At 40.5% G+C, this 12,681-nt stretch overlaps 1 protein-coding gene, 1 long non-coding RNA gene and 1 pseudogene across 5 annotated transcripts; 1 reads left to right on the top strand and 2 right to left on the bottom strand.

The window, feature by feature from the left end:
* Positions 1-62: 62 nt before the first annotated feature.
* Positions 63-4,404, bottom strand: LOC149980004 (uncharacterized). 4 transcript variants are annotated; one of them, XM_090186421.1, is made up of 6 exons: positions 4,258-4,404; positions 2,134-2,197; positions 1,851-1,932; positions 1,449-1,522; positions 585-706; positions 63-454 (listed from the first exon to the last, which is right to left on the bottom strand). In XM_090186421.1, the coding sequence occupies exons 3-6, from the start codon at positions 1,911-1,913 to the stop codon at positions 318-320; spliced, it is 396 nt and encodes a 131-aa protein (XP_090042547.1). In that variant the 5' UTR covers positions 1,914-1,932; positions 2,134-2,197; positions 4,258-4,404; the 3' UTR covers positions 63-317. The 4 variants fall into 4 exon arrangements, with proteins under 4 accessions (XP_090042547.1, XP_090042551.1, XP_090042549.1 ...); XM_090186425.1 differs by having other exon boundaries at positions 648-706; XM_090186423.1 differs by lacking the exon at positions 4,258-4,404 and adding an exon at positions 2,838-3,049.
* A 997-nt stretch (positions 4,405-5,401) lies between these two features.
* Positions 5,402-7,968, bottom strand: LOC110534915 (small ribosomal subunit protein eS17 pseudogene; annotated as a pseudogene).
* A 2,499-nt stretch (positions 7,969-10,467) lies between these two features.
* LOC149980003 (uncharacterized) lies at positions 10,468-12,377 on the top strand. The gene is made up of 2 exons (XR_016483668.1): positions 10,468-10,696; positions 10,828-12,377. It is a non-coding gene; the product is annotated as an uncharacterized LOC149980003 (long non-coding RNA).
* Positions 12,378-12,681: the final 304 nt, after the last annotated feature.

Genomic DNA, 12,681 nt, shown 5'->3' with positions numbered 1-12,681 from the left:
CATTAAAGGATGGTCGCACATAAAAACAGGAAGCAGTCACAGGACAGAGAGCGGTGTCTAAGTGAAGTGAAAAACATGACAGAAGTTTTACTTTATTGCTCATAGTATTTTAAAACAGTTAATAATAAAACATTGAGTTATGTCTTAGGTACTCACTTAAAAGCCTGTACATACAGTATCTGAAATTCACAACAGTATTACAGTTTGGTTTATAATTAGCTTTACCTATAGCTACATTGATTCAAATCAATATCTTTCAATAGATAAACATTAAAAAAAAATTAAAAAAAACATTTGAGCCAAATTCAAGGTCTGTTTTAGTACAGGAAGTTTTGGGAAAATGTGTCAAGGTCCACCCTGGGCAGTGTGCACCATCCTCCTCTGGACAAAGCAGACCTTGATATTAGTAAGGAACGCAAGCGAGTGCCTGACACTGCTGTGTGTTCTGTGTCTCCTTACAGAGAAAAGACAGGAGAATGGACAGTGGGCAGTTATGCAAACGTGTCACTGTGATTAGAGTATGCAATCCGATCTACAATAGCAACCCCCCAATGAGGATAATTTAAGGCTATTGGAAGTCTTACTCTGTATGGCAGTTACTGGTTCTGTTGAAGGCCTACCAGTCATCCAGGAGTTGGTCTGCTCACCTGGTCGCAGCATCGTTCTACGGAGGTGCTTGTTGAGCCGACGGGTGAAACGACACCATCTGGTAGGGGAAAAGCATTCAATCACTGTACCTCTATCCACGTCCAGTACTACACACATCTCTTAGCCCCAACCACATTTACATTTGTACATTTTAGTCATTTAGCAGACGCTCTTATTCAGAGCAACTTACAGGAGCAAATAGGGTTAAATTCCTTGCTCAAGCGCACAATGACAGATTTTTAGCACTTAGTCGGCTCAGGGTTTTAACCATTGACCTTTCGGTTACACCTAGATATATTACTTTACCTCAAGGGGAATAGGCTAGGAGTTTAAATGTTCTAAGTATTCAAACTAATTATAGAACCCTTGCCCTGTCACCTTTCCTGTGACAGAGCATTGTGCCTGTTCACCCTCTCTGCCGCCGCCTCCTTCTCATCCATCCATCTCTCCAGAAGCCCCTCTCTCTCTCCAGGCCGCTGCAAGCACCTCAACTCCCGCTGCTCCAACCGCAGGACTGCCAACTCCTTTGATTGGGTCTCCAATTCAAACTAACGCTCTGATAGGCTGGCCTGCAGAATGTTGCCCCCCCCCCCCTAGCTTGAGTGACAGCTTCCTTCTGATAGCGGGAGACTAATAGAAGATGGTGACATGAGTCTGTAATTTTATATCAGACAACCTCACAACTAAGATCCCTCTCAGTTTCAGTATCTTTGTAGACAATGTCATGGATCCATTATTAAACCATATAGAGGACTGTACCATAACAATGTATAAACAGATTTCAATGGTTGATCACTTACTCTGAGTGGCAGTATTGAAGCTCTGCTTCTTTCAGGTACATGAGGGTGGTCAGGTCAGAAACTGTCCGAGAGAGCTGGGGAGGAAGAAGAGGAAGATTGGACTGGTAAGAGCAGGTCAAAAATAAGATAAACAATCACTGTTTTGATCCAATTCTGGGCAAGAAAGGCAAGGAGAAGCAATCTTGTGTACAAAGCTACTATGTAAGGGCTGGGTTGCCAGATGCAGCACAAGCGAAGACATCAGAGAATCCAATTGACTGGATGACATTGAATGGAACCAATGTAGCAGCAGCACCCACAACTCTCTTTCCACAATCTATGGAAAAGTGCACAAGAATCTTGAAACTGACCAAGAAATATGGGTTGAGTGAGACTGGATCCAGTAAGATAATTGACAGTCACCTTTTCTGTTATATGTTCACTCTCTCTGAGGTTGAGGTGCAATTCTCTGTGGTCAGCTGTCATTCCACCATATCCTTCAGAACTGTGGAAAATATTGATATATGGTCAGAGAATGCTGATGGACATCAAATCAAACATTAGGTTTGTATGTCAGTTGATCTTTCCAGATCAATAGGATGCATTGTTTGCATTACAACACATTTGCACAATTCTGGATTTCCTCTAGGTGTTTCCATCTCCTAGCCAAATCTGACCTTTACTCTGTTCCAGCTGGCATTCCTACCTGGGTCTCTGTGACTCATCCCAAAATGTCTCCCTTTAGTCAAGCCGCTCTGCTAATTTGGACACTGAAAAGAGACAATCACAACATGTTGGCAAATATATTCACAAATAACTCATTATTCAAATGTAATAAATCCACAGATAACTCTGACAATTTACAGGTGTTGAAGACACCAGTAAATGGGTCCTTTTGTTTACAATCTCTCTGGAACAGTCCAGCGCGCACGTGACTATTCTACCTTTCCATTGCCGTCTTTACTCTGAAGTTCTTATGGTAAAGTATTTAAACGACTTGTTGGAGGTTGCGATTGCTGTTGGCATAATTTTAAAACGTAAAATTGGCAAGAAACATTGTCAGTACTTGCATGTCTTTAGACTGAACACAGCGCCTGTCACAACGCTACCAAACATTCTACTGAGACGATAGAGGCGAAGCGAGAGATTTTTCTCTGCCCACGAAAATATTTGTTTGTTTGGAGGTCACTAACCACGTTTCCATCCGACAATTTCATGAAGATTAATTACATGGCGCATGAACAAAAAGTGACGACTCGGTTTATGGAAACATGAAATGCCGGTAAAATTGTATAAATGCCGAAATTCAATTTGTTCTTCAACATGGTGGGCTCCTTTTGTGTCGGTAAAATTAAATTATGGAGAAATGGCAGTGGAAACGCTTTTATGCGCAAATATTGCTATAATAACCATCATATCGAAGTAAATTTGGAGTCACGCGATGATATGTTGTGTGGTCCTCGCACATCGACTCGCGAAAGCATGCAGATTATTAGGCTACAGATGAACTTCACAGGGTGGTGAGTGAGTTTGATGCTCCTTTCCAATAAATAGGTTCTTATTCTGACAAATAATCTCGTTTTTATCCAGAATAATCTCATAATGAGTTGTTGGCTAGAGCGCATGTGCCAAAACCAGAGTGGGCAAATTGGATAATCACTGGATGACGACATCAATTGCACCATTGGAAAATATAGCTTGGACTGTAGCCTGTAAAAGCCTATTCCTGCTCTTTTCCCGCGATCCATCAAACACATTTGGTGTGTCATCATAGTGGTCTCTGATTTGAGGTCAGACTTGCTCAGGCAGAACAAATTTAAACCTGTGCCTTTTTTCAATGCTGATTTGAATGTCATTGAGAAAGTAGAAGTGTCATTTTTTTCTGCAAATATCCTTTCTGGATATAAAAGTTATCCTCGAAGTAATCATCTAGTTTTTCAAAAGTATCTGTAATCTGATTACACAATTTTTGCTGGTAATGTAAAGTATTAAACATTTTTGTAATCCCTTACATGTAATCCGTTACTCCTCACCCCTGAAGGTAGACTATCACTGCAGACCGGTGGCGGTCAGTGCCGTTTAAAATGAGGGAGGATGATTTTTTTCTTATGAGCACGGCCTTATTTATATTACAGCATATTGGAAGAGTGTCACATATTCCATTCACCCAGTTCAATGTAACAGCGTTGCAACAGCATTACAACATGATACTCAAATTTTACCTATACCCATCACGAGGTTGCTACAACCTATGAATGAAAGTTTACAACGTAGGTGCACACAGGACAAGAGAAAAATTGAGGTGACACATGGACACAGTGATATTCAATACAACCTTGCACACTCTTGCCTGCATCTAGCTGATATAGGGTGTAATCATTAGTCCAACAGTTACAAACAAGTTTCTATTGGACATATTCAGGTATGTTTATCCCCATTTTGTTTTCCGGTTTAAGAAACATTTTTCTACAGAATCGGCGGAATGAATACACCCCTGATCACGCTTAAACACAGTTCACTTTCATAGCAGCCACGTTGTTTTCCTTTTCGCAACTATGCGCTCTCCTCTTACCTTGTCCAGTTCACTTGTGGACTTCAATGCACAACACATCAGCTGTATGTGACCAGGTGAAAAAAGCTTTCCAAGTCAAACCGCTACACACAGCCTACATTGTTGTCACCATATTAGCTAAAGTAACGTCATAGTCAGCATAGCTAATAGAACTAATGCGTTAGTAAACCTGCTACAATCATGCAGTACAGTGTACAGTCAGTAAGCAGTTACACCGTGGGCCCCAGTTGCAATAAATTAGTAAAACCAAAAGCATACCTTGACTTGGAAGAGTTCCAGTGTTTTATTGGATGGGCATAGCCAGCTAGCTAACATAACATCCCTTTGTTTGAGCAGACTAAACTAGCTAGCTGCATTTGCAGTTTGTTTCTAGTAATCTCTCCTCCTTCAGGCTTCTTCTTCTTTGGACTTTATATGGCGGTTGGCAACCAACTTTAAGGTGCATTACCACTACCAAGTGGACTGGAGTGTGGACCCCAGTTCATCTTTTAATCACCCACGTGGGTATATGCCCCTAAAAAACAATGAGGAGATGGGAGAGGCAGGACTTGCAATGCGTCATAAATAGAATCAAGTTCTATTTTAACGCCTGGCTACGCAGGAGCTCGTTGACACGCAATGATTGAATAACATCTATGTGTACATTTATTTTGCAACACTCGTGCGACGCGAGCGGTGTGGTCAGCATGTAAGTCTATAGAAGGGGGTGAGAACCATGAGCCTCCTAGGTTTTGTATTGAAGTCAATGTACCCAAAAGAGGACGGAAGCTAGTTGTCCACTGGCTACACTATGGTGCTAAACTACAGAGTGCTGTTGAGGCTACTGTAGACCTTTCCAAATTATGTGTTTAATCAGTTATTTGGTGACGTGATTATATTTAGTATAGTTTTATCTAAAAAATAATAACTTTTAAAATGTTTTTCAATTTTTATTTGAATGAAATTCACTGAGGAGGATGGTCCTCCCCTTCCTCCTTTGAGGAGTCTCCACTGTTGGACCCAGTGCTTGACTTGGATCAGCATCAACAGAGTGGAGACTGAAACGCCTACACCAGTAGAAATTCACTTTTTCGAGCTGAAAGACAATGGCTATGATGTTGCAGAACAATTTAAGTCAATAAGTAATCGTTTTATTGACTTAAAGTGACAAACACAAACAGAAAATTTGTGCCAACAATGCGTCTTTTCTTCAGTGGTGGAAAAAGTATACAATTGTCATACTTGAGTAATAGTAAAGATGCCTGAAAAGAAAATTACTCAAGTGAAATTCACCCAGTAAAATACTACTTGAGTAATAGTCTAAAAGTATTTGGTATTAAATATATCAAAAGTAAGTATCAAAAGTAAATGTAATTGCTAAAATATACTTAAGTATCAAAAGTAAAAGTATAAATTATTATAATTTATTTTTTTCCTTTTTGTGTACTTTTTAATTGTATTATTAAGCGATATTACAAATGCCTAGACTCCTCATGGTGTCTTGAAGTTCATTCCGACAGTTGGCTGGGTGACTTGCAGGTTCGACAAACTGCCAAAGTCCAGTAGCTTGAGCATCTCCTTGGTGTCTGGGTCGACCTCGATTATCTCCTGGTCGAGTGCAGACACCTCTGGGACGTAGTTGTCCCTCCTCTCCCTCTCCTCCTCCTGGAGCTTGATGGAGATGCCTCTGACGGGGCCCCTCTGGATGCGCTTCATGAGATGGGTCACATACCCAGCTACAGTGCCTTGCGAAAGTATTCGGCCCCTTGAACTTTGCAACCTTTTGCCACATTTCAGGCTTCAAACATAAAGATATAAAACTGTATTTTTTTGTGAAGAAACAACAACAAGTGGGACACAATCATGAAGTGGAACGACATTTATTGGATATTTCAAACTTTTTTAACAAATCAAAAACTGAAAAATTGGGCGTGCAAAATTATTCAGCCCCTTTACTTTCAGTGCAGCAAACTCTCTCCAGAAGTTCAGTGAGGATCTCTGAATGATCCAATGTTGACCTAAATGACTAATGATGATAAATACAATCCACCTGTGTGTAATCAAGTCTCCGTATAAATGCACCTGCACTGTGATAGTCTCAGAGGTCCGTTAAAAGCGCAGAGAGCATCATGAAGAACAAGGAACACACCAGGCAGGTCCGAGATACTGTTGTGAAGAAGTTTAAAGCCGGATTTGGATACAAAAAGATTTCCCAAGCCTTAAACATCCCAAGGAGCACTGTGCAAGTGACAATATTGAAATGGAAGGAGTATCAGACCACTGCAAATCTACCAAGACCTGGCCGTCCCTCTAAACTTTCAGCTCATACAAGGAGAAGACTGATCAGAGATGCAGCCAAAAGGCCCATGATCACTCTGGATGAACTGCAGAGATCTATAGCTGAGGTGGGAGTCTCTGTCCATAGGACAACAATCAGTCGTATATTGCACAAATTTGGCCTTTATGGAAGAGTGGCAAGAAGAAAGCCATTTCTTAAAGATATCCATAAAAAGTGTCGGTTAAAGTTTGCCACAAGCCACCTGGGAGACACACCAAACATGTGGAAGAAGGTGCTCTGGTCAGATGAAACCAAAATTGAACTTTTTGGCAACAATGCAAAACGTTATGTTTGGCGTAAAAGCAACACAGCTGAACACACCATCCCCACTGTCAAACATGGTGGTGGCAGCATCATGGTTTGTGCCTGCTTTTCTTCAGCAGGGACAGGGAAGATGGTTAAAATTGATGGGAAGATGGATGGAGCCAAATACAGGACCATTCTGGAAGAAAACCTGATGGAGTCTGCAAAAGACCTGAGACTGGGACGGAGATTTGTCTTCCAACAAGACAATGATCCAAAACATAAAGCAAAATCTACAATGGAATGGTTCAAAAATAAACATATCCAGGTGTTAGAATGGCCAAGTCAAAGTCCAGACCTGAATCCAATCGAGAATCTGTGGAAAGAACTGAAAACTGCTGTTCACAAATGCTCTCCATCCAACCTCACTGAGCTCGAGCTGTTTTGCAAGGAGGAATGGGAAAAAATGTCAGTCTCTCGATGTGCAAAACTGATAGAGACATACCCCAAGCGACTTACAGCTGTAATCGCAGCAAAAGGTGGCGCTACAAAGTATTAACTTAAGGGGGCTGAATAATTTTGCACGCCCAATTTTTCAGTTTTTGATTTGTTAAAAAAGTTTGAAATATCCAATAAATGTCGTTCCACTTCATGATTGTGTCCCACTTGTTGTTGATTCTTCACAAAAAAATACAGTTTTATATCTTTATGTTTGAAGCCTGAAATGTGGCAAAAGGTCGCAAAGTTCAAGGGGGCCGAATACTTTCGCAAGGCACTGTATCTTGTTGCGCAGATTCTTGCTGTGGATGATTGCGATCTCCTCGCACACCCTCTTGTTGGTGTGGAAGTCATTTCCCAGCCTGGTGTAGTACTTCTCAATGATGACACGGGCGGCCTTTTTCACTGTCTTAGTCCTGACTCGGGTTAGTTGAAGAGCCAAAGTATAAATTATTTTACATTCATTATATTAAACAAACCAGATGGCACAATTTTCTATTTACGGATAGCCAGGGGCACACTAACACTCAGACATAATTTACAAACAAGCATTTGTGTTTATTGAGACCGCCAGACCAGTGATGTTCTCTTGATAAGTGTGAATTGGACCATTTTCCTGTCCTGAGTACTTTTGGATGTCAAGGAAAGTGTATGGAGTAAAAAGTACCCAAAAAAGTAAGTATTATTTTGTTTAGGAATGTAGTGGAGTAAAAGGCAAAGTTGTCAAAAAATATAAATAGTAAAGTACAGATATATATTTTTAAACTACTTATGTAGTACTTTAAAATATTTTTACTTAAGTACTTTACACCACTGCTTTTCCAATTAAATGACATGCACATTTCTTTTTAGCCTACATTTAGTTTCAGGGCTGGGTTTTATTTGAATCGTACCACCCACCAGCACGGCATTGTTTATTAATCAGAACCACCTGCAAAGTTTGTGAGTCGCGACTGAGCTGAGCAATATAAAATATAATATTTGTCTGCAGCAAAGATGGTGGATAAATAAAGATAATTCACTCAGGCGTTTACCATTTAAAAATGTTTGTCAGTTTCGAAGGACACATGGCCCTCGACCTTCGCATCTCCCGAGTCCGTACGGGAGTTGCAGCGATGAGACAAGAGTGTAACTACTACCAATTGGATACCACGAAATTGGGGAGAAAAAAGGGGTATCACTGGAACTAAGGGGCCAAGCCTGAAATATAAAAAACAACCCCAGACTATTATTCCTCGTCCACCAAACTTTACAGTTGCCAATATGCATTGGGGCAGGTACCATTCTCCTGGCATCTGCCAAACCCAGATTTGTCCGTCGGACTACCAGATGGTGAAGCATGATTTATCACTCCAGAGAACTCATTTCCACTGCTCCGGAGTCCAATGACTGCTAGCTTTGCACCACTCCAGCCGACGCTTGGCATTGCGCATGGTGATCTTAGGCTTGTGTGCAGCTGCTCTGCCATGGAAACCCAGACTAACTGTTCTTGTGCTGACAATGCTTCCAGAGTGTTGCAACCGAGAACAGAAGATTTTACAAGATTTTGGCAGTGCCATTCTGTGAGCTTGTGTGGTCTACCACTTCACGGCTGAGCCATTGTTGCTCGTATATGTTTCCATTTCACAATGTCAGCAGTTACATTTGACCGGGGTAGCTCTAGCAGGGCAGAAATTTGATGAACTGACTTGTTGGAAAGGTGGCATCCTACATACTGTATGACGGTACCACGTTGAAAGTCACTGAGCTCTTGAATAAAACCATTCTACATCTAATGTCTATGGAGATTGCATGGCTGTGTGCCAAATCCACTTACGTGAAGAGGTGGCCACATACTTTTGTATATATAGTGTATGTAATAGGCAATTGATAAACACTATATATATATATATATATATATATACACACCTACTCATTCAAGGGTTTTTCTTTATTTTGTACTATTTTCTACATTGTAGAATAATAGTGAAGACATCAAAACTATAAAATAACACACATGAATCATGTAGTATCCAAAAAACTGTTAAACAAATCAAAATATATTTTTGATTTTAAATTCTTCAAAGTAGCGACCCTTTGCCTTGATGACAGCTTTGCACACTCTTGGCTGTGTCCTTAGGGTCGTTGTCCTTTTAGAAGGTGAACCTTCGCCCCAGTCTGAGGTCCTGAAAGCTCTGGAGCAGGTTTTCATCAAGGATCTCTCTGTACTTCGCTCCATTCATCTTACCCTCGATCCTGACTAGTCATGCCAAAGAGTTCAATCTTGGTTTCATCAGAACAGACAATCTTGTTTCTCATGGTCTGAGAGTCCTTTAGGTGCCTTTTGGAAAACTACAAGCAGGCTGTCATGTGCCTTTTTAATGAGGAGTGGCTTCCGTCTGGTCACTCTACCACAAAAGCCTGATTGGTAGAGTGCTACAGAGATGGTTGTCCTTCTGTAAGGTTCTCCCATTTTAACAGAGGAATTCTGGAGCTCTGTCAGAGTGACCATCGGGTTCTTGGTCACCTCCCTGACCAAGGCTCTTCTCCCCCGATTGCTCAGTTTGACTGGGCAGCCAGCTCCAGGAAGAGTCTTGTTGGTTCCAAACTTCTTCCGTTAAAGAATGATGGAGGACCACTGTGTTCTTGGGGACCCTCAATGCTGTAGACATTTTTTGCTACCCTTTCCTAGATCTGTGCCTCGACACAATCCTGTCTTGGAGCTCTACGGACAATTCCTTCGACCTCATGGCTTGGTTTTTGCTCTGACATGCACTAACTGTGGGATCTTATATAGACAAGTATTTGCCTCTCCGAATCATGTCCAATAAATTGAATTTACCACAGGGGGACTCCAATCAAGTTGTAGGAACATCTCAAGGATGATCAATGGAAACAGGATACACTTGAGCTCAGTTTCGAGCCTCATAGCAAAGGGTCTGAATTCTTTCTTAAATAAGGCATTTATGTTTGTTGTATTGTGTGTAGATTGACGAGGACAAATTTGATCAATTTTAGAATAAGGCTGTTATGTAACAAAATGTGGAAAAAGGGAAGGGGTCTGAGTACTTCCCGAATGCACTGTATATTTGCTACTGCTTGACAAAGAAAATTCTTGGTCAACCAACAGCTTATCGGCCAAACAATCGACCAGTCGACTAATTCGGATCAGCCCTATCTGTCAGTCTTTATCTCTGCCTCTGTCTCTCTCTGTCTCTCTCGTTCTGTCTGTCTCTGTCTGTCTCTCCATCTATTTGCGTCTGTTTCTCTTTGCCTGCATTTCTCTCTCTCTCTCTCTGTCTGTTTATCTTTCTCTGTCTCACTTTCTGTTTCTCTTGTGACCAACAATAACCAACCTTGGCCTTGGGTCCTATGTGATTATTCTTTGTAATTGCTCCTAATTTTAAAATGCCTTTATTCTCTCTATCTAGGTAATATCAGCATCTGCAATGATGACCTGACATTCAGGAACATGGACATGAGCGAGATCCTAGAATCGTCCTGCAGTGACACGGAAGGAAAGGAGAGTGAAGAGAAGGAAGTGCTAAGGGTTGTCACACCCTAGTGGATTCCTACCTACTCGAATACCCCAACAACATCCTGTCGGTCCCCATGCCAGACCTATCTCAGCTCACACTCTCCTCCCATGACACCTCTCAGGTAGGGACTGCTGGTTTACTAACAGACAAACAACAACTGAACTTCTACAAGCTTGTTTATTTGTCTGGATGGAGTTGTAGTGATACCAAATACACTTTTTGAAAATCTCCTTATATTACCTAACCAAACAGGTGCCACGAGTTCCATTCCAAGCCCTGGCCATGGTGGAGCCAGACAGAGTAACCTCCAACATCACAAGACCTCCACCCATCATCACAAAAGGTCAATCCCACAGTAAATATAGGTCTAACTTTGTTAATTCCCTGACCAAAAAGACACCAGTTGACTGCACAAGGCAGTAAAGCATTATAATGATTACATTAATATGGGTACAACCTTGTAGATAACTGGTTGTGTTGTCCTGTGTACAGTGGCGTCCCGTCATACACACACTACCGGCCAAAAGGTTTAGAACACCTAAACGGTTGGAAAAGCATTCCAGGTGAAACTGGTTGAGAGAATGCCAAGAGTGTGCAAAGGTGTCATCAAGGCAAAGGGTGGCTATTTGAAGAATCTCAAATATATAATATATTTTGATTTGTTTAACACCTTTTTTGATGTCACTATTATTCTACAATGTAGAAAATAGTAAAAATAAAGAAAAACCCTTGAGTGAGTAGGTGTTCTAAAACTTTTGACCAGTTCTGTATATATAATTTATAAATCCAAAAAATGTGTACAAGTTTGAGCATGTGTTCATTCGGCCTATGGATTTTTTTGTTTGTTATCAGCAAAAATTAGATTGAGCAATAAAAGCCCCGCTTTTATTCCATAGGTTTGGGATCCACATTATGCAGCTGTTGCAAGAGCTCAGTGTTCACTGTCTGTTCACTGGTTTAAAAAACAATGATTGATAGGCAGTTTAAACTTCTTGAATTCAACTAATATTGTGTTGAAATACACATTTAGATTTGTCATCAGCCGTCCACAACCACAATCCGTAAGGCACAAATAGCTAAATGAGAGAGCAGCAGTGTGATTCACATCAATGTGTTATGTATATATCAATAGGAAGTGATATCTGCATCGCCGTAGACTACACCACTGCTGTCATCCTTACCTCCAAGCGTTTATTCAAATGGGATAATCTTTGGATGCCGATGGCAGTCGCATCATTGGAAGACACAGCTCTTTTCCCGCGATCCATCAAACACATTTGGTGTGTCATCATAGTGGTCTCTGACTTGTGATCAGGCTCGCTCAGGTAGAACAAACTTACATTTGCGCCTTTTTTCAATGTTGATTTGAAATGTCATTAAGAAAACAGAAGTGTCAAATATATTTTTTTCGCAAACATACTTTCTGAATGTAAAAGCAATCCTCGAAGTAATCATCTAGTTTTTCAAAAGTATCTGTAATCTGATTGCTGGTAATGTAACGGATTACAGTTACCGGTTTTTGTAATCCTTTACATGAAAGGGATTACATGTAATCCGATACTCCCCAACCCTGCAGTTAGGGCACTTGCCAAAAGAGATTATCTCTGTTCTTTACATTTTGTTGTGTAGGAAATAGAAAAGTGTCTGTCATTATTTACACTACAGTCTAACTGTTATTCAACTAAACTGTTTTTGGAATATCAAATGCCAACAACAATGGTGGTTTAGTTTGTCTTGCAAAATAAAAAAAATGTGTCTAACATTGTGGATGTCAATGTCAACAATTAAATGTTTAAAAACAATTTATTTGCTTTTTTTTTTAAGTTGGTAAAAAAAAATATTTCCTTAGTAAACTAGTAAGCTATGTGACTGACTTCCTATTCATCTGTAGACTAATTATTATTATTTTTTATCAGAACACAAAAGGTTTGGAACGACAACAAGCTGTCAATCATTTAAATAACTATGTTTCACAGGTCATGGCTAGAAAGTAACCAGCTTTTGTCAAAATAACGTCAGATTTGATTTTTCGTAGCATTTTAGAAGAATTTACGCTGCAGGTTAGGAGAATTAACATAGCCTGTTAGGAGCATTAGGTTAAGGTTA

The sequence above is a fragment of the Oncorhynchus mykiss genome, chromosome 10 (assembly GCF_057628025.1).
Source record: "Oncorhynchus mykiss isolate SJ-2025 chromosome 10, ASM5762802v1, whole genome shotgun sequence".
Lineage (NCBI taxonomy): Eukaryota > Metazoa > Chordata > Actinopteri > Salmoniformes > Salmonidae > Oncorhynchus > Oncorhynchus mykiss.
This window is presented reverse-complemented; position numbering and strand designations above follow the sequence as displayed.